Source organism: Caloenas nicobarica, chromosome 1, assembly GCF_036013445.1.
Source record: "Caloenas nicobarica isolate bCalNic1 chromosome 1, bCalNic1.hap1, whole genome shotgun sequence".
NCBI lineage: Eukaryota > Metazoa > Chordata > Aves > Columbiformes > Columbidae > Caloenas > Caloenas nicobarica.
In genome coordinates, this window is record NC_088245.1 from 127,372,741 (window position 1) to 127,398,318 (window position 25,578).

The 25,578-nt window shown below is 41.3% G+C and overlaps 1 protein-coding gene across 3 annotated transcripts in view; it reads right to left on the minus strand.

Annotated features, from left to right (window-relative positions):
- JAM2 (junctional adhesion molecule 2) overlaps window positions 1-25,013 on the minus strand; it is a 36,760-nt gene extending 11,747 nt beyond the window's left edge. The window contains exons 1-3 of one of the 3 annotated variants that reach the window (XM_065649082.1): window positions 24,905-24,982; window positions 23,453-23,525; window positions 2,431-2,496 (exon numbers count right to left, since the gene is read on the minus strand). Coding sequence is in view for 1 of the 3 variants with exons in the window: in XM_065649073.1 (XP_065505145.1) it covers window positions 2,431-2,496; window positions 24,905-24,959 (121 nt within the window). In the remaining 2 variants the exon portion in view is untranslated. Of the gene's footprint in view, window positions 1-2,430; window positions 2,497-23,452; window positions 23,526-24,904 lie in introns of all 3 variants that reach the window. The other 2 variants (XM_065649073.1, XM_065649089.1) reach the window with 2 other exon arrangements.
- Between the last annotated feature and the right edge of the window lie 565 nt (window positions 25,014-25,578).

The following is a 25,578-nucleotide window of genomic DNA, read 5'->3' on the forward strand; positions in this document are numbered from 1 at the left end:
AATGCTGGAATTTTTTTTCCTCTTCCAGTAAATGACTCTTAAGTCAAGGTATTCACCAGAATTGTTGGGAAACAGTATCAGAGAAAATAATCCAACCACACATCTGATTGGCTCCTAATCTATCAACAAAGTAAAATTTAGTATCTCCCAGAAGCTTCTGTGAAAGAAACAAATACAGTATTGATCTTGTCACTTTAGACTGCTCATCTTCCAATATAGGCCAGAGTATCACAGATCGAAGGCCTTTATAGTTTTGGCAATGCCTGTCTAGCTTCAGGTGACAAATATCTATTGCTCAAACACACAGTCAATTTGCATTAACCAGAACCCTCGTTTCCAGCCTCAAACAAGGCTGAAGGGCAATTAAGAGCTACTGACAAAACAAATCTACCAACTCACTCTTTAGAGTTTAAATTCCCAGGTCAGTTCTGTAGAGGAACAAAAAGCTTCCAAAGGGCCAGACTGGTAGCCTTGGTGATCTCTCATAGAGGAAAAAGTGTCCAGACTTGAAAGAAAAATTGAGGTAGGAGGGCATTCTTTGCCAGAAACATGTTACACATGCACTGGCCACACTGAAAAACATGCTGTGCACTCAGGAAGCCCAAGGTTCCTGACTTCAGGTTGAGTGGATGGGTGGAGACTTCCTGAATCTTAAGATTTGCTAAAGTTTCCTTTCCATTTTGTTTTTGTATCCTTCTAACAAAGAAAAGCCATCGCTCAAACTCTGCTTGCTTGAGCTACTGATCTCGTGACAGCTGGCTGGTCTCATGAGTTAGTCTGTATTAGCTGACACAGAGACAGCTCAGCTGAAGTGTTCTCAGCTGAACAGGTCATCTCCATCTTGAATGAGCTGCCCCTTTCTTGCATGCCACGTTTTTTTCATTTCAGAAAAAGCTAGCACTGATGCCCTTCCACTAATCTTATTCAGACAAAGAAAACTGAATGGAAGAAAGGGAGCACACACAGAACAGAGACAACAGAATTAAACCCTCCTTAGTTATAGTTCCCTTCTCATATTTTTTTCATACTAACAGTGTCAGCAAGAGGTATTTCCCAGGTCTAATAGACTTCCATTAAGGTAAGCCCACAGGATGCTGTGCGTCACCACGAACTCTGCCAGGCCTGGAAGAACTTTCTGGGATCTTGGAGAGGTCTGGACAATGTTTAATTTGGACTTACATCTGGTCTGGAGGCTATCATTTGATTACGGAATCATAGAATATCTCAAGTTGGAAGGGACCCATAAAGATCATTGAGTCCAACTCCCTTGCTCCTCGCAGGACTACCTAAAACCAAACCTAAGAGCATTGTCCAGATGCTCCTTGAACTCTGACAGGGATGGTGCCATGACCACTTCCCTGGGCAGCCTGTTCCAGCAACCAACCACCCACCCTCCTCTACAGTAATAGGAGTTGGAGGAAAAAACAAAAATGCATTTCAGATCAGCTGCATTCAGTTGAATAGATACATCTATCAGCACCTGCCATTCCCTTAGTGCTGCTACAAAAAAAGAACTCAGCAAGGTATCTGAACCATGTTAAACTGATGTATCTTTATCATACACACAACAACATAACAAAATGGAAGCCATACCATATATAAAGACAGAAGCTAATCAAGTTTTAATATTATCTGAAGAGCTTCTCTTTCCTCTTACCAGTCTTGAGCTCTAAACACTAAGTTTTTCTTCCTCAAAAGTGGCAAGAATACTTGACAAGAGCCCAGTTGACAGCTTTAGAGACCACCAAATACTTGATTATTATCTCAAACAGATGAATAAAGCCTAAAGCTCAGCAAACAGTCCTTTCAATTCCCAAATTCCCATCTCTCTCCATTCCAACCAATTGCAAAGAAAAAACAAACAGAAAAACCCACACAACCCACAAACCTCACATACACACTACTAAGATCCGTTTCTCATCTACCCAGCAAACATCAGGTTTTCCTCCCTGCCTCTTAACTTCTCTAGCACATTATTGGAAGTCATTTGTCATTTTACATATGACACATACATATATAAATAGCCATTATAGTTACTGTCAATTGGATGACTTACAGTTGTTCTCTCTTATGTCCCTCACTTCTCTGTCTTGTAAGATAACTAATGCTTCTCTCTTCTATCAGTTCCCAGCATTTTAGGTGGAGGGAAACCAGGTAGAAGTTAGAGAGTGAGCTATCAGGACTAAAAACAAGTCAGAGAATCACAGAATAGGTAAGGCTGAAAAGGACCTTTGGGGAACATCTAGTCCAACCCCACATCAAGTAAGAGAAAATGAGGACAAAACCAAAATTACACAGAGTCGATGGAGAAAGTAGGACCAGGGCCCCTCAGGAAAGAAGACAATCTTAACAGTTGCACAGCTTCTGCATGCATAGCTTGCATGTGTTGCGTATGTATTTAAAACTATGACAGCAATGCCCATACTGTACCCTTAAACTCCTCTGCTTTTACATTTTTGTTATCCGTTTCAATGGAAATTCCAGACACTCTACGATCTGCAAGGGGACAGAAAAAACAAAAGACAATTTAGCAATAAAGACTTGTAATTTCTTATGTGCTTCAACAGCTACAAGTAATACTTTCAATATCTCCTTACACTGGACAGATTAGATATTGACTACTAGAGACAGCATGGGACTAAAAGCTAGATCAGGCTGGCCATGTGGGTGGCCTTGAACAATTCATCTTTTGCTCTCCATGCTCTGGCACCTGTAAAAAATAGTAATATTTCTCTTTTACAATAGCACAATAATATTTACATGTGAGAACTTCTATATAAACAGGAGCATTGTTTTATACTGGGGTAATGTCTCAGTCTGTTTCTAACTGGGGAGACTTGTGTTAATCCATAACTGTATTTTCCATTGTACTCCTGTTACAAGGCAGGTATGTTTACTGAGGAATACCATGTACAGCTTCTACAGGGTTTAAAAAAAAAAAAAGTGTAATTGGGAGTTACCTCACATTTTTGTTGAAACGAGAAGGAAAATATTAGTCAACATTTCTATGGTTTTATATCAAGAGAGAAAAAAAAAAAACACACCAGATGTTGTTGGATATCTCTTTATAGGGGATACTGAAATTCCAGAGAGAACAAGTGAAATAACCATTAGCCTTACATCAACTCCCATCCAGCTACCTCCTCCCCCATGGCACCTCACTATACATCCTCTCTTCTGAGCTGCTCTCCTCCCAGGAAAGGACTCCACTGTGTTCCCTCACAACCCAGAAGCATTCCTGCAGGGCCCCAGAGCCAGTCAGTTATTCTGATTACTCCACGGCAGGCTACAAGTCTGAGTGCTTAAGAACAGCTAAATATTGTTCTTTACGCAAGTTTACATTAGCTTTCCACCCTCCCCCTCCCTCAACCAAGCATCTCCAGTTCCATTGGGTTTAGGACCAGGATTGAAGACAGCATGGACAATCCTAATGCAGTCCATTTCCTCCATCTGCATCAGCCAAGTGAACAATTGCTACAGAGGGTACGAACAAGAACTGAGCCCCTCTCTCCATCAACAACAGAAATACAGCTTGTTTAAGAACCTAATGTTCTTTTAACTGATAGTAACTAGTCTTGCTTTATTTCTTCTAGTCTAGTCTTATTATTTCCCTCTCTCACACACACAAACCTCCTTTCATCCCCAAAGAATTTATTTCCCTTTCCCCTGCCTAACAGGGGAAGAGTTGCACACAGCCTAGTAGGCAGATATCCAGTCTTGATCCAAAGACAGAGACCAAGAACCTTTTGTTTCTTATTGTTTTCTTCTGACAGTTGATTACTTCTGTTGAAGCATGTGCCTTGTTTCTCACTGGAGCAAGTCCATTTGGGCTTTCAGCTATGGTTTCTCACAGCTCTGAGATAGGATGCTGTTTTCTCTGTATGAAGGTACTGTCACGGAATCATAGAATGTTTTGGGTTGGGAGGAACCTTCAATGGTCATCTAGTCCAACCCACCCTGCAATGAGCAGGGACATCTTCAACTAGATCAGGTTGCTCAGAGCCCCGTCCAGTCTGGCCTGGAATGTCTCCAGAGATGGGGCATCCACCACCTCTCTGGGCAACCTGTGCCAGTGTTTCACCACCCTCAAAATAAACAAATTTGTCCTTATAACTAGTCTAAGTCTCCTTTAGTTCAAAACCATTATCCCTTGTCCTATTGCAACAGGCCCTATTAAAAAGTTGTCCCCATCTTTCTTGTAAGTGTCCTTTAAGTACTGAAAGGCCACAATAAGGTCTCCTCAGAGAACTTCTCCAGGCTGAACACCAACTCTCTAATCCTTTCCTCATAGGAGAGGTGTTCCATCCCTCTGATCATCTTGATGGCCTCCTTTGGACCCTCTCCAATAGGTCCATGTCTTTCCTGTACTGAGGGCTCCAGAGCTGGACACAGGACTCCAGGTGGGGCCGCACCAGATCTGAGTAGAGGGGCAGAACCATCCCCTTTGACCTCTTGGCCACACTTCTTTTGATGCAGCCAAAGATACAATTGGCCTTCTGGGCTGCAAGTGGACATTGCAGGCTCATGTCCAATCTTTCATCCACCAGTACTCCCAAGTCCTTCTCTGCAGGGCTGCTATCAATCCCTTCATCTCACAGCTTGTGCTGATACCCAGGGTTGACTCAACCTGGGTGCAGGACTTTGCACTTGGCCCTGTTGAACCTTATGAGGTTCACATGGGCCCAATTCTTGAGCTTGTCCAGGTCCCTCTGGATGGCATCCCATCCCTCAAGCATGCCAACTGCACCACTCAGCTTTGTGTTAATTTGCTGAGGGTGCACTTGATCCCACTGTCTATTTAATTGACGAAGATATTAAACAGTACTGGTCCTATACACCATCATGGCTCTCTTCTCAATTAAAGATCATTCCTCATGCTTCAAGTCTGGCACTACAGAGGGAATTCTCCATCCAAATTGTTTCTATGACCCTTTCCCTCCAAAATTTTCTAGTTTTTCGCAGTATCCTTTAAAAAATACAATTATAGTTGGTATCTATAACCATTGTTTGATGACTCACAGCTACAACAATCAGAATAGGTATTTGAGTCTCCAGTCCTGTAGTAAAAGTTCTGTTACTCATTCACTGTATCCTGCTGTGGTGGGTTGACCTTGGCCAGCTACCATATGCCCACCCAGCCACTCTCTTACTTCCCCTCCTCAACACAATGGGGGAGACAAAATTAAAAAGCTCATTCATACATCAAGAGAAAGAGGGAGATCAAGCAGTAGTTACCACCACAGGCAAAACAGACTCAGGGAAAATAAATTTATTGCAAATTAAAAATGAAGTAAGTGCAGGGGTTGTAGGGATCGAGGCTTATTGCCAGCCTATAGCAGCTCCTCTCTGACATTTCTTGCTCCACACACTTTTCCCTTGCTCCAGCATGGGCTTCTTTCCGTGGACTGCAGTTACTGTTGGGAGCCTGCTCCAATGTGGATCCTCCATGCACTTCAGCTTCCTTAAAAGTACATCCACCTGCTCTGGTGTGAGATCTTCCACAGGCTGCAGTGTGGATATCTGCTCCAGAGTGGTCCTTCCCTGGGCTGCAGGGCAATACCTGCTCCACTGTGGTTTCTACAGGGGTTGCAGGGGATCCTGCCCCTCTCCCCTCAGGGCTCACAGGTCTGTTTCTCACATTTTCCCCTCACTGTCGGGCAGCATTTTTCCCTTCCTTATACAGACTCTCCCTGAGGCACCGTCATGGTGGCTGTGGGGCTCAGCCGTGCCCTGCGGTGGGTGGGTCGGAGCCACTGGAACCGGCTGTGTCTGGCACAGGGCAGCCCCATCCCCTCCTCACAGAGGCCCCTGCACCACCTGCACCCCATACCCCTGTATTACTCTTCAGAGTTGCTGATTTCCAGATATCCCACCATCCCCTTCCAAATGTATGTCCAGCATTTTTTTTCTTGCTTCACATCTAGCAACATAAAGTAAATTTTCATGTGTGCACATTATGAAAAGATCCACACTTGTGTGCAACTAACTGTCCTTTCCTTTATATTTTAATTACACTGCCACTTGTGTTACCCCAAGATAGCTACAGAAGTTTATAATACAAAAATAAGAGAAGACAACAATTCCAGCAATGCCATTTATGTATCCTTAGAATACTGAAATAGCAAAAAAATATTTGCATTACAAATAGCACTTGGAAATTTTTTCCACCTTATCAAGAAAGGAAACTTTCCTGTTGGACTTTATAAAAAGAAATAAAAACCAAAAATGACTCCCCACACACCCTGTTGAAACCAGATGAGGGTTTCTCTAGCACCTCCCAGAGTAACCCTTACTCCTGCATGTCCACAGAGAGCCCTTGGTTTTGTCCAAGCTTGGCCTAGAACAGGGGTGTCAAATTCATTTTCACCCAGGGCCACATCAGCCTCATGGTTGCCTTCAAAGGGACGAATGTAATTTTAGGACTGTATACATGTAACTACTCTTACATTTCTGGTCTAGAATAAAGCCTGAAGTCATTAAGTCATTTTCCTTTTAACCTATTAAGCCCTATTTAGATTTATGGAATAAAGTAGCTTTTGACTTTCACCTTCCCCCTCCACCATATCCTATATGCCAATAGATAACAAATCACATTTATCTATTGAAATAATAGAAGAATATTTTGTTTTGAGGCTCTGACAGCAGCTAACACTTAGGTAGGAACTATTTCTAGGGCTCCAGTGTGGGGGTAAAGCCATTTATAAATTATTGGCACATCGACATTCTCTGGACACAAAACAGCTCAAACACATGCAATTCTCTACTGTGTTATATTCACTGTTTCATGGACCTGGAAATTTTTCTCCTCTTTTATACAAGTGTCATCCAGATCACTGTCACAGTCTAAGTATTCATAAGCTAGAAGCCACAGTAAGAAAACATGTTTTATGACTTCTGGGGCAGGATCATGGTACTTACTTCTCACTATGGAAGTTATCACAAAATTGCCTACTTTGTATTGGGAGCTTGCAATTCTTGCAATTGCACAAAGTCTCCATATTTCCCCTTGCATCAGTGGATTTATAGATTACATGAAGATCCTATTATGCAATGCAATTAAGTACAAAATGCGTCAGAGAAAAGAAGGAAGTTCAACATACAGACAGACAGACCTCCTCCTTGCACACACAAACCACACATATGCATGTCCCTCTTCAAGAAGCAGTAGAGTCCGTTTGGACTTCGGGTGGTACAGAGACAGCTGACCAAATTAAAACCATTATATATTTCGATCAAAAAGACAGGAGAACTCTTTAAAGCTAGAACATCTCTTCCTAAAATATCCTTTTAGAAATGCCTCTGCCAACTACTCAGAATCCAAGGTTTAAGTTTTGGATTTTAATTCGCCATATAGAAAGCAATAGTGAAGAAAAGGACATATTACTGTACCAGTAAACCTTTTGTTCAAACGCTTTTATATGGACTTGAGAAAACCCTACTTCTATGTGTCAGCAACTTTGTTTAGAAGTAAACCCCCAAAAATGCACACTTTCCATTTGATATCACTCATACAGCTGTAAACTGATACTATGAGCTGGAGGAATCATTAAGGAAAAGCGTATTAGTCAAACCAAATCAAAGGAAACAGTGTGCCTGGAGGAAATTACATGAGAACAGAATCAAAACAAAGTTACAAGTTACAAGAGAAAAAACAGTCTTGTGGTATTTGCTTTGCCAAGTTCTAAATAGCAGGTGGTCTAGAGCAAAGCTTAACAAAGGATTTCAGAGGATACTGTAGATTTAGGAAGTCCGCTGTCCCAAGAATAAAGCAATATTGAGGCCAATTTTCTTACTGACAGAGAATAGGAAACCAGACATCTGTTTGGTGTTAGCATCCCTCAGACACGTGACCACCATCAGCAACATGCTTAGATGCTGATGCAGACTTCTCAGCTGTTTAACTACCTACCATGAGGTACTCAAACAATACCTAGAGTTTTGCCACAGTCACATCATTTAAACACTCATGTCCGGTTTGGCTGTCCTGTTGCTGTATTTTTTCCTAAGAGTAGTCCATAATGGGGACTAAGTAGTACATAATGGGGAAGGGGGAGGAGAAGCTATCCACCTTTGGACAGAAATAGTTGTAAATCACCTAAAAAAATAAAAACACAACAAAAAACACTAACTTGTATTCTTCTTTGTAGTCTAAGATGCAGTCACTACAACCTAAAGGCTACCAACCCTGCTCATGGTGGTGTTGGCAGGCTAGACTATGTTAACTCCAACAGTTAATAACAGGCAGGCAGGGCTCAGACCCGCCACTCTTCCCAACCATGTTGCTGTCAGCAGTCAGTGTTTAAGCAGCCTTCATCTTCCATCAGTTCTGCTTGGTGAACTCTAACCTCCAAAAAACACGCTGGAGAGAGATCCTGAGTATTCACAGCCTCTGCAAGAGTATCCTATGTTGGCCAGAGTCCTTAACTGATCTCTGAAACTGGCGATTTAGGCACCAAAACTTAGCCTGAAATAATTGGAGTAAACCCAGCTTCATTAAGTAAATATAAATATAGCATTAAGAGTTCAAATTTTGGACCAGGGCTAGAAGAAGTTATCCCAAATCATGGGGAAAAAACAAAACAAAACACAACACCACACCAGAAAGAAGCTCAGTCTTTCATTTATCTCAAGTCACAAAATTTCTTGAATTTTAAAGAACAATAATAGAGAAGGATTTATTTTGAGCAAAGTTTTAGATTCACATGAAACCAACCCTGCATATCTTCAGCCACAGAAAACAAATAAGGGAGTAGCCTGAAAGGGGAGTCCACAGGGTCGGAATAATAAACCCATCTAAACCCAGATGTGGAGAGCAAGTTTGTATTTTCATAGGTGTGGTGTCACTGCAGAAAGGATGGTAACCTAAGAGAGAAGGCACATTTTCTGGCTGACCAGCTAAAGGGGTCTAAAACAGAAAAGGAACTTAAAGAGCTTCTCAGCCGCCCCATTCACTTATGTGGTAGCTGTCAGCAGCACTTCTGTTGTATTTTGGAAAGTGCTAGACTTAAACACAGCAAGTTACAGTCCTTCAGTCTCTGGAGCTGCTACAATTCACTGAGACCTGGTGGCAACACTTAAAACTCTTGAGAATAGCTTAACATGCTGTGAAATGTGTCAAGATTTTCAACACTTACTGGCTAGTTAGAACATAGACCTTGTAAATGTTTTTAATCAAGGAAGAAAACCTGGGGGTCAAACACTATGTACACATGAGAAGAGTTTTTCTAGCAGCTTGAAGAAGCTGCTTTTAACAAAGAAGTTTTTAGTCTTTACAACAATAAGGAAAACTGTTCCTCAATACAAGCAGATGCAGTGCTGGTTTCCTGGCACTACAAAGAAGTTGTTCTAGTGTATCTGTGCTGGTAATGTTTCAAGCATCAGGACAAAATATGGTTAGTTATTTTCACTTCTTAGACAGTACTAGAAATGCAGTATCTTGGTATTGACTCTTGGGAATGACAGAGATGCAGCAAAAGCAGCAAGCTTTTGGATACTCTGAAGGTTCAAAGAATAGAGGGGTACAAGGAATAAAAGCTTACTGGCAGAGTAACACAGCTTAACTTTTCCTTATGGAAAAGGCGCTGCCTACAACATAGATTTAGTAGTAACTTTATGAAAAGCCTTGTAATGAACCACAATTTATGTACATAGATACCCACTAAATTTTCCTCACCTCCTTGTATACAAGTCCTCTGCTAATTCCTGACAACTTTTTTGTTCATGCAGAAACGGGCTAGGTTTTTGGATCAAGGGAAGAGCAAGGGTGATGGGGCAGGGGGAAGAAAACAGCTAAATCCAATATTTGGTTTGGCATCTCTTTTGGAAGAGCAGCTATTACAAAATTAAAATTCCATCTCTACAGCTGATTATCTGAAACACACAAAATTGACCCTACTCCTGCTCCTAGCAAAACCAAAAAAATTTCCCCAAAACCCAAAGGCATTTTCCTCCCTTTCAGCCAGGGCTCAGAGCCATGCACAATGGAGTAATCCTCCACTCCGTTTATTCTCCTGAGCAGAGCTATACATTTGAAGGCCACCATCCAGATGGTAGGTCTGTTAGATATATAAATACACACGTTGAGTGTCTTTCTGGGAAGTCAGCAGATACAGTCTTCACCTTCACCTTCTTTTATTAAAATTAAGGACAAAAGCGGCCAAATTAAAAAAAAAAAATCTACAGATACTTTAAAACTTGACCGCTTCATCTTACCTGAGTATCCTGCTTGCAGGACCTCTATTGCAACAAAGCAAGGTATCACCCGAAAGTGTACATTACAGTGGCTCCTCCAAACAGAAAAGCCCGACACATAATAGGTTGTTTCAGAAGAAAAAACAAAACCAAACCAAACACCATCCCCAGCCCTACTCCAATAAACTAAAACAAAACAAACAAACCCAACCCACCCACTTTGGCTAAAGTGACAGAGTTTAAATGGCCAAGCTTCTTAAGTTCAAATAGTTTTTCTTGGGTTTACTACTTATTACATATCCAGAGGTCTAGAGCTTAATAGAAAAAAGTGCTATTTTGTTCAAATATAGCATAAAAATAAAAACAATCCTTCACGCTCATCTGTTACAGAAAGTAGGTTTTAAGCAGCTTCAGTAACTCTGCCTTCACAGTGGACATCACACAAGAAACAGAATGCAGAACTGCATTTTCATCCAGCCAGAAGCTTTGCCAGAAAGTGACTAAGAGCAGGATTTCTACCTGCATTAAAAGCTGGTATTCGATGATCTGAGGAGCTCTCAGTCTCACAGGGGAAAGAAGTTGCTGTGTTAAATGCCTCAACTACAGAGCAGACTAGCAAAGAGGTTTTTCATTTATAATGCCAACCTAAGAAAGAGTTAATCCGTAGCTTTCTGTGTACTGTTTAGTGCAAACTGGAAGGCTAGCACACCAGCTGATGGTGCCTTTATTCTTAACTTTCAAGGTAAGCAAAGAAAAAAACCACAAAATCTTGGAAGTAATAAGAGGCTGGAGTTTTCAGAGCTAATTACCTAAAGTTAACAGTAGTACTCCTAAGAGTTTAAAATCATGTTAATGATTCATTTCAGAGCAGAGCCCCAAGGACAGCTGGCCCTGTAGAGGACAAAGTAGGGAATAAAAATCAAGTGGCACAGGACAAGAAAGTAAGATTATTTAGGTCAGCCTTTCAGAAGAAACAACACAAACCCGCAACAATTCCAGATAAACTGAACAACCTCCTAAGTGCTTTCAGCAGTTCCAACACTGAAAGATTACTGCAAGAGATGGTGTGGGGAAAAAAATAATTTTCATATAATTAATAATTAAAATGTAAAATTCAACTCCCTTCAGAGTTTTGTTTTGCCTCCTCTTTTTCAGTGCACACAGAAGAGGTGAACAGTTTGAATGCATAGCTTGCGAATGTTCAACATAGCATGGAGTTTATCCCAATAGAGAGACAATTCAGAAAGCATATGCTATTAGCCAAATAAATATTTATAGCTTGCACTTTCACAAGACTCAAAACTCCACTACTCTTCCTGTCTCCATGGCAATTCATAGGGTGCTTCTGAAAGTGGGGGATGGGGTTTTAAACTAGTCAGGCTCTCACAAAAAAGGCTATTTTCCAGCCCTCTCCCAGTCCTGCTCAACATTGGTTTCCACAGCAACTCAGCAGCAGCTCAAAGGTAGTTTGTAAATGCAGTGCAAGCCTACAGCTGCTTCAGCTGCTGCTTAGCTTAAGATGCACCAGGATGCTGAGGATTTCTGGCTAGTACATCATGTTTCAAGAGACCACAAGAACAGGCTATAGGAACAGAAGCCCCTCGCTACTGCTGTCTCACCCACCTATCACACACTGCAGAAAGGATCTGGAAAAAAAACGACCACACAAACAAATGACACAACCAAACAGATTTCCAGTTGCATTACTAGGTGTAACAACTCAGCAAAACACTTGCCTGTGCAAATACCTAGAGAAATTGTCATCAAATGATTGTTAAAATCAAAGCAAAGCTATGTACCCAGTACAAACTGGCGTGTTTCTCTGAAGTCAATAGTACTAGCCTCATTTACATCAGCTGTAAAAATCAGCCGTGAATCGCAAGATAGTTGGGAAACTAGAAGAAACAAACAACCCATCCCCAACCCCACACAAACATTCTGGCCCACAATTTGAGATAAAGATCCTTGAAATCTACAAGGCTTAAGTGACTTTTGCTGGAACTGCTGAGCAATTTGGAAAAGGTAAACGTTTTCACAAGTGGTATCATTTATACACCTACAAATACACACATTACTTATCTTAAAAGAGCCTGAAAACAGATTTATTTTACTTTTCAACTGTGCCAACCAGCATTAGTTACAATTCCAGTAAAGACCATAGGAAACTGGAGTCCCTGCTCATTCAGAACCAGTGAAGTCATTTAAGCTCCCTCACTGTAGGATCCCCTTTCCAGATGCCAGGAAGAACATCGAAACACTACAATTTTAAATCATTCTAAGTAAATACATTGTTATAGCAAAGGAATGTCTCTTCTTATTCATTTAAGCTGGAACCAAATTTCCTGTGCATCCTCAGTCTCTTCTTAAGTTTATAGCAGTTTTTCCGCAGTAGGTCTTCTCAAAACTTCTACAAAGCGCTTTCACTGCAGAGGATGAGTAACCTGTAAGTATGCATTAAGTTCTGGCTTCTAAAAGCATAGGAACAGCTAAGTAACCACAACTGTGCATTGCAAACAGATCCTAAGTAGAAGGTAAGATAGCTAAATGGACCAATCATGCCCAAATGTCCATTTTCAGCAAAGCATAATAATCAAAGCCAAGTCAGCATTGTCACCTTATGTCCCCCACTGAGGGGATGATACATCTGAAATACATTAATTAAAAAAAAAGTTCTCTCTGAAGCAAATATTGACCTATAATACACTTCTATACTAACATGCAACAGATGTAAGAAGAAGAACTTGTGGTGAATTTTTAAGAAAGGGCTTTACACAGGCTTTCTTCCATTCAATTTTTGCTGACTTTGGGACATGACTTCATTCTAGCTAGCATGTCCATTACCAAAAAAAAGTTAGAGTCTTTCCAAAAACAGTAGGATGCTCTTTAAATACAAATACTCAGCAAGAGCTTTGTGCAATGCTTTGTGAATTTGTGATTTCTGAGGAGATATTTCCAGTAACTGGGGATGGTGGCAGTGTTTTCACTTGCGCAAATTTCACTCAAACCATGAATTTTAGGACTGCATACTATTAATGAGAAACAGCACAGAATTCAATTTTTAAACTTTTTTCCTCCAGACTACAAACCTGATTCTTTGCTAATATGACCTAGGAATACAATGACCACTTCTGTCCTGGCCAAAATAATTTGGTGAACCCTTCCTAATAATCCAAATACAACTGCCAAATTAGCTCATCCCGTTTTCCTTCACACAAGATCTCTTACACTGCCAAGTTTGCTCAATTGTCTCTTCCTGCCAGAAGCAGCTAACAGTCATGTTTGATGACTATTATTTTCAATCAACATCATAGTTTACAGTAGGAATACATACATTTAGCCTAAATTCTACAGGCCTTTAACAGATAATTTAGTTCTTTAATATCAGATTTTATAGAACCATCTTCCAGCACATTTGAACAAGACTGAAGCCACTCCTTCAATTCAGTTAAGGCTGATAGAACAAACAGAAGATGTTTTGCACACTTAAAGGAGGAGAAGGGTGATTAGAAGAAATCCTCCGGAAGGTAGAGCTAGCAACAATAGGTCACAGTATAATAGGTGCCAAGTTTTCCTTAAAGGGGATGAAGAGGGCAAAAAAATCCCAAAGCAAACAACCACAACAGAAAAACAAACACACTACAGTCTTCATTGCATTAAAAGCTAAACGAGCAAAACAACTTATGGGTATTCATATTAGAAAACATTAGAAGAACAACACTGGAAGGTTACACAGGAAACAGGAATAAACATAAGAGAGTAGCTCTGTGCTTTATTTATTTTTAAATCAAGCATAAATGTTAACTTGGTGATCATCACAGCTTTTCCGCAGAAGAGCTGTGTTAGGAGCCACATCCTCAAGAATATTTGGGTAAGGTTTGCTAAAGGAACTCTGTTGCTTTGCATGAGAAGGGAAAGCTCAGTATGTGAGTTAACATTCAGAATTCACTGTTTTGCTGCTTTAGGTAATAGGATGTTTATCTTGTCTGCAGGTACTTAAACTACAGAAGTACCAGTTGATTCACTCTCACAGACATAAAAACAAACAAAAACGTCAGCAATTCTGTAATGCCGTGAAACTACAAAAAAAAATAATCCAGGAGACAGAATGATTTGTATGGAAGACAAGTAGTCTTGACAGTATTAAAGAGTCAATCTAGTCACAGTTCAGAGGCAGAAATAGTACCAGGAACATGTAGAGCTAGGAATTTTTTACTTTTTTTTTTTTTAAAGCCATTAGGTTTTTTTTTTTTTTTAATAAGAATAAACCATATCTGACCAAGGATTCAGCCTCCTGGGTCACTTTAAGTGCAACTTAGTGCTTACAAGTCTGGTGGTTAAAATGGCTACATCTGGAATACTCTACCAAAAAACGAAAACAAAACAAAAAAACCCCACCACAACCCCAAAACAAAAAAAACCCAAAACAAAACAAAACCCAAAACACGTGTTATATCTCTAGAATACTTGTTAGAGTCAATAGATAATAGATCAACACATTTCATGAAAACATGTCTCCCAGATAGGCATAACTGCTGCTTTGAACTACTGGTTTGCCATCTGCTTTGCTCACTTCTGCCCATACTCCTTTTACAACCAACTGCTCATGAGATACTGATGCTGTAGAAACTTGTGCAACACTATTATTGCTTAAACTGAAGTTTTCTTTAGAAATAAGGCTAAATAATACCACTTTAAAGGTGCTTATGCTTCTTCAACTCAGGTCGACTAATTTCAGTTTAAGGATCTCTTTTTCAGACAGGTGGCTGAAGAACAGGCCAAGGACTATGCTGGGAAACAGATTATACAGGCAGATGCAAATCAGCGTAAGCAGAGTGATCACATGGAACTCAAACACAAAGGTTTCAGAGTTCAGGTCTAAATTCACAGAAAAAAATGTATTTTAGTAAGAAAAGGATTTGAGAATATTTCCATATTTATTCCCACTGTTTTTGCAGGATTGAGCTTCTTGCACTGAGCCTGCACGGTACAGAGCTAGCATCAGCAGAGCTATGAGTGGCCAAGAAATCAAGAAAGGGAACCAGATGGCTTGTTGAATAATAGATTGCTACCAGCATTTCTCTTCTAGAAGAGGTACTCATCACCAACTAAGTAAAAGTTCAACAGTTCTGCTGGAAGCTTCAAAAGAAGGGCAAATTCCTCCTTACCCCTCCCCAATATTTCCTTAATTGCTTGTAACATCTAATTTCTGCTGGAATCCATATGTACAGCACTGCTTCAGTAACAAAGAGCAGCTCTGTTCCTTGCCCATCCTGTCCTACCTTCAAGCTGCTCTTTTGCTTTGGGGGTGGGGGGAAACATACATGGATATATACAGTCAATTGTTAAAGATCCCAATAAGATCCAAGTTCAACTTTGCTCCCTCAAAATATTAGATGACATTAAAACCAGTTGTGTTTAGAGTTTACCAAATGGTAGGCTGATCCTAAATATTGACTTATTCCCAGCTTTCCAAAGTGAGGTATAAAACAATTTTTGGAGTTCAGTAGATTTTGTTACAGATAGTCTCTTCTTTTAGGTTCTATTACTTTAATAGAAGACAAAGTACATCTTACAGTTTTATGACATTTTCATAAGCAAACATAGGTTTTCTGTGACTTTTTTGTTGGACTGAAGGCTAACTTTAAAAAGGTAAGAAAAAAACTGTAGCTCTGATATTCCATAGAAGACACTAAGTTTAAGTCAAGAAAAATGTTCTGCACCTGAAAGTCTGTACATACAAGAACTGGCCATCCCCCTCCTCTTTCTCTGTTTACATGGCCTTCGAAAATCATTGAATAAACTTTAAGTTCAAATGCTTACAAAGAGACGCCACTTCATTTTTCTCTCCCAAAAGTCAGCAACTGTGTGTGGATTGTCACAGCCTTGAGGACTCAGCTAGAGATACAACTGGAACATGAATGAAATAAGAAATAGAGTATGCAGTGACAGGGGAAAAGTAGAGCTGAAAAGTTTTTAGTTAGTCTCTCTACATACAGTGCTGATTCCCTGTCGATAAACAGCTTCCCCAGATGACTTTTATCCCCTAAAACATTATTTGTTGAAAGGCTCCAAAGAAGAGTGCTGTAAATACATTAACTTCTGGAAGTACCCCTGAGCCATCATTTCAACAACATCAAACACACAGAAAGAACAGAATCACATTTACTTTTTATGCCTAATACAGTTCAGAAGACTCCTGTATCACTTGATTCAAACAGCACTAGTTGATGTCCAAAATTTAAGTCTTATTCACAAAAGAAAAATAAATAAAGCAATGGACTTACAAATGGAATATATGAAGGCCTCTTAAACTGTATGGCAAGTAGCAAAACCACAAACTAATGCAGCCCAAAAGGTCACTTCTTGGTGACTCAGGAGACTTACACTATAGCCACGTCTGCTTACTTCTTTTTACCTCCTCTCCAAGGCATCAACTTTGATGTTACCAGTGAATCTGAAGTTTCTGAATTTGCTTGCGTTATTAGTCACTCCAGTACTACAACAGCATAATCTTAAAAATCTTACTAGCCCTTACTATCTGGCTGTCCCAGCCCTCCCTCTCTTTTACATTTGCAGATGCTGTATTGCTCTATTCCAATATTAAAATATTTATTTTCCTTTCAGGAGCCTCTCAAATGATTATGACATTCTTGTGTATCAGTGAATCACATTACACCAGGGAGGACCATTATGTTGGTAAACAGAAGGCAACGACAGCATTCACTGCAAGATACAAAGAATACTCAAATACTGACTAAAAATAAAACATTTACCTTCCACATAAAAGTATTTACTGATATTTAAATTGAAAGCTACCAAGTCTTCTGGAAGATTAAAGACTTTTTCTGCACAAAGTTTTCCAACATCTAAGCACTGCTATTAATGATATTTTAATTGGACTTTGTGCGGACATTAGAGGAGAAACTAAAAAAAAATAAAAGGAAAAAACGAGACACACCCCTTCCAAGGAGAACCCTGTGATACATGCTTGTTCTTTAAAGAAAAGCAGGGGAGATGGACAGAGACACAAAAAAAATCCCCAGTCAACAACACACAACAACTCGACTCAGCAACATTTATCAGGTGTTTTTGTTTCTGAACAGTGCTAAGTAGATACCAGTGATGTCTTCCTTTGATATTCTACTGCTTTGGTTTTAGAGGTAATCCTCCTCTACTTAATTATTCCTACAGTTAGGAGTTGCAAATGCCTGAAACAGGCTGGAGTTGCTTATGTGCAGCATAAGTCACTGATTAGTTATAATCTTCTATGTCTCAAGCAATGAAATATATGCATTTATCTGTTAGAAGTTACTAAAATTTGTACCCTTTTCCACATCTTGACATATAGCATCTTAATTGGCAAGACATCACATTAAAATGCATTTAACTCAGTAGGAGCAGCATTTAAAGAATTTTCAATCATGTCGTATTTATTACAGAAAACAGATCTCTGCTTAATTAACTTGCATAACTTAAGAGTTAACTTAATTGACACACATTCCTCTCATATAGCATGGGCCTGACCTTCCCCCAATCTACATTTTAAAAGTGTTCAGGCTCTCAGGCAAGCTCAACACTGTAACACCAGTCCGTAAGACCCAGCAGAGCCCTGCACCATGAGATCAGTGGCTCAGAATGTCCCAACCGACACCTCCAGCCAGAGCTGCTGGGGCTCCAGCCAGCAGCCCACCACAGGCCTTAGCACACCAAACCCCAAACTTCTCATCCCCAGCCACTGTGCCCTCTCAGATTTTTCTGTATCTAGGCAGGGAAGCAGCCTCCCCAAATACACAAGTATAGCCCTTTGTTATTAACTACATGGAACAGCTTGCTTGAATCCCTGTTTCAGAAGAGCTCACCACCACCAGCTTGAATGGTGTCAAAGCTACAACAAAGCCCTGTCACACCCCCCAAAATCCCAGCCAATCTGGCACAAGCATACATAAAACAAGAACCACAAATGACAAGCCAGGAGTTTAAGAGAGAATTTTTCACCTTTGTGGTTGACTAGCTTAAAGAGTGCAGGAAGGGTACAAAAATTAGTTTAGGTGGCTCAACAGTCAAAGGGTGAAGAACAAATATTTACTTTCTAAGACCATTTTATAAAAACAGAAAGGGTACTAGAGCACAAAAGCTAGCCATAGAATGCACCTAAACACACCTATGCCTTCCATAGATATCATTACAGATTATGTATTTTTACTCATTTTTTTAAGTACAGCCACTAGAAGACTTCATTTACAAACCAGGGCCTCCCAGAGACAGGTACTGTCTATACATTCAAGTGGTAAACTGCTGTCAAACTCACATAATATGTATTCAGACTCTGGTTTCTGCATATCGTTTCCTCATATGTTTACAAGTATGACAAGCACAAAGACTTCTCCAACTCTAAGACAGCTCTAGCCAACATACACTAGTCCTTAGCATACCACCCCCAAGAACTTCTCCCAGCTCATACTGAGCACTTTCTGTAGACTGAGAATCAATACATAATAATTTTTGTTTCTTTATTATATTAATTTGAGCAAAAGTCACTTCTCAAGAATGCGTGTTCCATCATTACCTCCAAGCACTATGCTAGCAGTTTGTGAACAGCAAATATAGCCCTTATTTTTAAAATTATCTGGTATCAAAACAACCTATGTCACTTTCCATCCAGACGATAATATGTTTTGTTTCCCTTTGAGTCTGATCCAGTGGCTTTGATGGGCTTGAGAGCATGTTCAACCCTTAAAAAGTTAATCCAAACAAAAGCTATGTAATTTTACCTACTGAAACTTCATACCTGTAGGATCTGTTCTTTCCACCTCAAGTCTGACCATTTCTTACTTTTTCAAGTAGCCACAACCACATTGTAGCTGTTTCAATGCAAGTTTCATCTTCCTATCTCTTACTGAAAACTGCTGAATTTTGAACTTGTAAAAAGCAAGCACTCAAAAAAGCATACTACCAATTTTCCTATCATGTTTTCCCGTGCAAGTAATCTTTGAGAGAAACTGGATGCTTGCTTTAATTTCTATTAAGCAGGAAAGGTTACAGACCTAGTAGTGGTTTAACAACTACCACCATTGTTTGGAAATGGTTATTTTCCCCGCCTTCCTCCTCCAAAAGCTCCTTGACGTCCCAGTGCGTGTTAGAAACCAGCAAGTGAACAGGACCAGATGTTCAGCTGCCAAGCTCACCTTCTGCCTGGTTTAAGACATTTTATATAAGCACTTGAGTGCTCAATGATATACTGTGAGCATAGAGGTGACACAACTCCTTGGAGCCTTCCAGAAAAAAAATGCAGCTTTGGAAATACAGGTGAGCACAAGCAATGGCAATCATCCAAATACTCCTCCAGCCTGATTTGCTGTCTCATTCTCTGAAATACATATTCATTTCTCTAAAACAAAACCAAAAAACAACAGTATTTAGATGAAGGAAACAAATCATTTGTCTTGATTACAAGACACCATAATATTTGCTTTAAGCTTCCTGTGGTGGAATTACAGCACAATAATGTACAATGCTCTGAGGAAGACACAACTGGCTTTTCTGCAGAAATGTTTTGTTAGAACTAATAGTTCTTTGAAAAGTACAGGGGATAAGAAAAGATATGCCAGAAAGTAAAACTGTAACAAAGCTAGGTTTACAAAATTGGGGGCAGGGAGAGGGAAGGAGAAAGGTGAGCTAACCAGAACAGAATTAATTACTGGTAAATGAATTGCCTTTCAGCTTCCACATAACACTTCCCTCAGTTTCCATTAAAATGCCCACCTCATCATAAATTAGCCACTAAACTAGAAAGTTATAACTTGTAAACCATCTGTTTTCCCACATACATGCAAGAGTGCCACAAAGTTATCACAGTGGAGAAGAAAAACTCCAACCAGCCAAACACGAAAAGACAGCAACAAGATAGTTCATTGTATACATCCACTGGGACACTATTTTAAGAATTTTTGTTGTTGTTTGAGATCATTGTATAACTTCAAGGGAACCTTAATTTAGCCATTCCATATGGCCCTGGCAAATAGTCTGCAATGACAAATACAAATGTCTAGCTTGTGCTTCAATTATTTTGATATATAATATATTTATACCGTGATGTGGACACTTCTGGCTATGTGAACATTACTTAGGAATCTTTCTTTACATAAGCATTTACACTGGAGTCACCTCTAACATTGCTAAGAGAAAGTACAACACTAAGCCTTACTTCGAGAAAAGTATTCCTAAAAGGGATTGCCAGCTGCAGGGAACTGATGATAAACAGCCTGTCTTCAGAAGCACTCCAACAGAAAGATGACATTTTGAGTGTTGATGGACTCTAAGTAGATCACACCATATGTAAACTTTTAAGTCCCAATTTCAGAATTAAATTACTAGTTCTTCCTGCCCCTCCAAAAGCACTGACAACCCAAACCTACACACCCCACCACAACAAGGGAGGCTTGCTTACTGTTGCTGCAGAAGATTCACATGCATGTCACCGTCCATCTTAAGTAAAGAATAGTGATATTTCTTAACTGATGTGAAATTATGAGAAACTGGATTTTTTTTTTAATATCAGTTTTACGAGAATATTCTCCCATACGTAAGAAGAGTACCTCTCTCTCATGACCACCAGCACTTGAGAAGAAACCAAAGCACTTAGGGCACCCTTTGAGGAAGGGCAAAAGCCTTCTCTAACATTTTTAGCTCACTTCTTTAAAAAGGGGTCTGCGCACACCCCCAATAACATTTGGGGTTAATCAGTGGATGCAGACAAGTTTGGTAGCTCTAGGTCACAAAAGATGGTCCCACATGTTTTGTGAAGTCAGTCAGCTAACGAGTAGAGGTGAAGTCAAAAGTTCAACTACTTGTGAGTTCTTACCTAACCATTTGTGATGTCATCAGCCAGTTTCTGCAGCAGAACCTGGCAGCTACCATGCTGCTGCCAAAGCAGTTTGCAGTAGGAAATCTACGCATAATACAGGAAACAATTGGAAAAAATATCTTCATGTAATTCAGCTAAATAGCCAATGAGAAGACCTCACCCAGGCTCAATTAGATCTGCTAATCACAGTGGTAGTTTAATTCTTATTATTAATGCCAGATGCCCTATGCTATTCCCAATTACCAGAAATACATGTCCTATAACGCAAACAAAGAATTATTGCAACATTAAAGCTGAGACAACAGGACCTTAGAGGCCAAGCGACAGCAAAAGCAAGTCCTCTGCTTGCATATGTCCACCTTAAATAGAAGAAAACGAGGAATTTCAGTTGTCTTGACATGACACTTCCAGATACATTTCCTGTCTCGTTTATGCAGTGGGAGAAGACAGTCACTCATTTTTAATCTGCACATCCAATAGAAGGCTGTGGGGCCAGTAACCTGAACTAAGGATACCATAGGGCAGCCAGGGACCAGCTCACTCTGCCTCTTCTCTGCTGGAGAGAGAGAGAGAGAGGAGAGAGACAAAGCCATTACCACAAAACAGCATTGCTTCTGGCTGAGGCCTCTTAGAAATCAAAACCCCCTTCCAAGTAGCATGCTCAGGTTTAAGGGAAATAGCATGACTTGCTCAAATGCAGCAAAGTGCATAATTTCCAAGAGACATGCCAATAACTCACAGCCAAAGTTTCTTCTGAGCCCTGAGGATCTAACCAAGAAGGTGAAGTTGTGAAGGTTGTAACATAAGGTAGAGAGAGGAGCGTGTCTCCCTTTTAAAGACAGGAAGGTGTTCAAACCAAGTCCTCAATTTTTATCCATTTTAAAAGCATTCAGGTATCTCGTGCAGTGTCACGACAGTCATAAACAAAAAAAGTGAGGCCAAACATTATAAACAAGCATTGCTTTTCTGTAGTTAATTTTCATTTGTCTGTTTATATTTAAGAAGTATACTGTCATCTCACAGCCTATGTTATGATGTCTAAGAGTCTGTGCAGGTTTGTAGACCACTAGTGGCCTATAGCAGAGGAATACTGCGCCTCAACCGAAACAGCAAGAGAAAGAATCTCCCTTTGATGTCTCTTCCCCCCAGTTCCTCTCCAAAAAATAGGTAGGGTGGTTTACAGTATTATGTTGTACAGATATTACTAGAGAATTATGCGGTATTAGAAATTTCCCATCTCACTTGATTATGGACTCTAATTTAGAAATCAGAGTAAGTCTCTACCAGCTTAATCCAGCAAATGAAGAGGGTTCAACAGAAGACTAGGGATTGACAATATTCTCAAAATTGAGTACGCCAGTTGTACATCACATATAATCAGGAAAGTATAAAGACTTCCACTGCCAATTCCTAGAGCCAACTCGGTCCTGCTTTACGATCTCTTCTTGTGGGTGTGGGGAAGATGCATAAGGCTTTTTTGGTTTAGAACCTCTGTCTCTAGTTGAAAGATTCCTGAGCATTAAGGAGTGGTTTTTTTAAAGCCAAAAATAAACAAACAAACCCTCACCTCAAACTACCTCAATGAGCTCCAAACAGGCAACTATTTATTGCCTCTGCATTGTCCTCAGACAGACATATTGTACTGGATTTGCTTCCAGCATCACCATCTTAAGTCTATTTTCTAATGTACACTAATGCAAGAAAAATCATACCTAGAAACTTCACAAAAATGTCAGTTCATCAGTACATAGCATCTCTTCCAGAGTAGCCACAATGATTAATAACCATCATTTCTATACATTTTCTAACTGCCTCATCAATAGAGCTCACAAGTCTTCCTCTGTGGCACCTTTTAAAACTTTCCAGATAACACCAGTTTCAGGAGCTCATGCTGACAGAGAATATGACTGAAGACCTCCAGTTCCCTTGCTTTCCCCAAAATTAAAGGCGAAAGGGAAGCTTTAGCTCAGAGAAACCGCTATTGCTGCAGGTAATTAATATTTCTCAGTAGGTTCTCACTGAAAAGCAATCCAAAACTTATCTACCTCAGCACTGCTATGGCTATGCTGACATCCTTTGACCAAGCTCTTAGTTTCTGCAGCTAAACTACCAAGCAAGTTCTCTAGACCTGCTCCACAATATAATGTTCACATGCTTCAGGTATCACCCACTTCTTTCTTTTCCTCATTAGTGTCTGCCCATTGTCCACTATCTCCACAGCACATTGGGCCCCAGTCCCACATAAGAGGCCACTCAGCCCATACATCTGATTTGGACAACAGTATTACTCAGTCTTATTGTTCATGTGAACACGCTCCAGCCACAGGAGCAGCAGCAGATGCCCGACTGCCTGGATTTCCTCTGGCTCACACAAACAATCAGCATTTGCACACCCACCTACAGTCACTTTCTTCGTGTGATGACTTCTTATCAGCACTTTGCTGGTAAACTTTCACTCCACCTGGTGTTTCTTGGGAAGTGGGACAGGAAGAAGGAAAAAAAAAAAAGAAATTGTAAGTCTGACAACAGTGTAGGCACCAGACTTTGATCCACTGTACTGCTTCCAAACCACCCTCTATCTTTTCCTCACTGGTCAAAGCCAGCACCGCCAACAGACACACATAACCAGAAAGCTGAGCAGCCTGAAGACATTGAAACCTGTCACCAAAAAAAAAAAAACACCACAGCAGCCTCACTGCTTAGGTATATCCATGTAACTAACAAAAAAATCATTTTTATTTACTATATGAAAGACAAAATCTGTGCTATCTGCCCATCTAACAGCCCTCCTCTGCAAAAAAGGAGTTTACACACACACACACATTTTTCTGTTAGGTGAGGAGGAATGAAAGGTAAAATACAAAACATATTCCCCATCAGCACAGTGGATGCCCCACATCCACAACAGAGTGAGAACCCATCCCACTGTGGTTCCTGGTGGTCACTTCATTGCAAGACTGTGCTACAACATTCTTTTCAGAACACAATTTCTATGTACAGCCCCTTTCCCTAAAATACCAGCAAGACACAAGAAGCATACAAGAGGAGCACAGTAAGACATGATCTGAAAGTGACAGCATTATCATACGACTGGCACTGTTAACACTGTATATTAATTCACTGTTTCTTCACAAGTATGTGGCCTCATGATCCATTTTTTTCTTATTTCGGTGTGCTCTCTGGGTGGGGCAACTTTTGCCAACTTATTTTAACATTTCTGCCCTTCCCCCTCCCCCTTTTGTTTTTTAATGAGTTAAACAATAAAACCACAAAAACATTAGAAACATAAGTCTGTTCTGGAGCCGCAACATGCAGCACTGACACCAGAAAACATGCTCCCATCACTTTCTCATTCATCTCGTAAAGGCCGTTAGAAAAGCAAACTACGCAGCCTGCATCCTAAAGTTTGCATCACTGCAGAAAACCACTAGCTTGCGCTGAAACAGGCCCGGCTTAAACAGGTTACATCTGTGTAAAAACAAGAGACACATGGAAATAATCAGCGCGCACTCCCCCGGCTGCAGCGAACGAAGCGCTCGCTTTTATTTCGCTGTTGGAGACGAGACTTGGCTCCTCTTGCTCCGGAGGGGAGAAGACATCCCGCCGTGGCCCCCTCGCCCTGCCCAGAGGCTCCCGGGCCGGGCAGCGCTGCCGCGGGGGCGGGCGCGGCTCTCGGCGGGCAGAGCCCGGGAGGCGGCCGGGTGACCCCCCGGCCCGAGCCGTCTCCCCTTCAACACACCCACCCGCACTTCGGGGGAACCGCCACCCCCGCGGCCGGGGCGCTGCCGGAGGGCGCGGTACGCGATATCCCCCACGCCTGCTCCGCGGGGAAGGGACGCGGCCACTTACAGCTCAGGACCCCCAAGTAACCGAGGAGCAGCAGGCGGAGGCTGCGACTCGCCATCTTCCCGGCAACGGCCGCTCCCCACCGGCGGCAGCGGCTAATAACGGCCGGGCGACGCCGGCGGGGCGTGGGGCGCGGCCGGTGCGGGGGGCGGCCCGGGTCGGCCTCGGCTCGGCCCGGGGCAGCGGGGCGGCGCCCGGCGGGCCGGGGGCGCTGCCGCGCAGCAGGTGCGGCAGCCGGGGCGCAGAGCCCGGCAGCCCCTTCGCCCCCTTCTTCCGCCACCCCAAAAACTTTTATGATGTGCGAGAAGGCGCCTCCCCGCCCCGCGCCGGCTCCAAGCGCAGGGACCCGCGGCTGCTGCGCTCTGGCCACCCCGGCGGGCGGCAGCTCCGCCCCAGCTCCGGGCGCAGCGCTCTCCGCTTCATCCTCCTCATCCTCGCCGTGGGGCCGGCGCGATGCCCCCGCGCACCCCGGGGCTGTGCTGTGCCATGTTCGGCACCTCTCAGCTCCGATTTATTTATTATTTGTTTATTACTTATTTATTTGTAAACTGTGAGATCTTCACAACCTCAAGGACATTTGTTGCAACAGAATGAACTTCTAATTAGGAAAAGCTTAAACTTCTCGGAGAAGACCATAGTCCCTGTTGGTACATTTCCCGACGTCAAATTTACCCGGG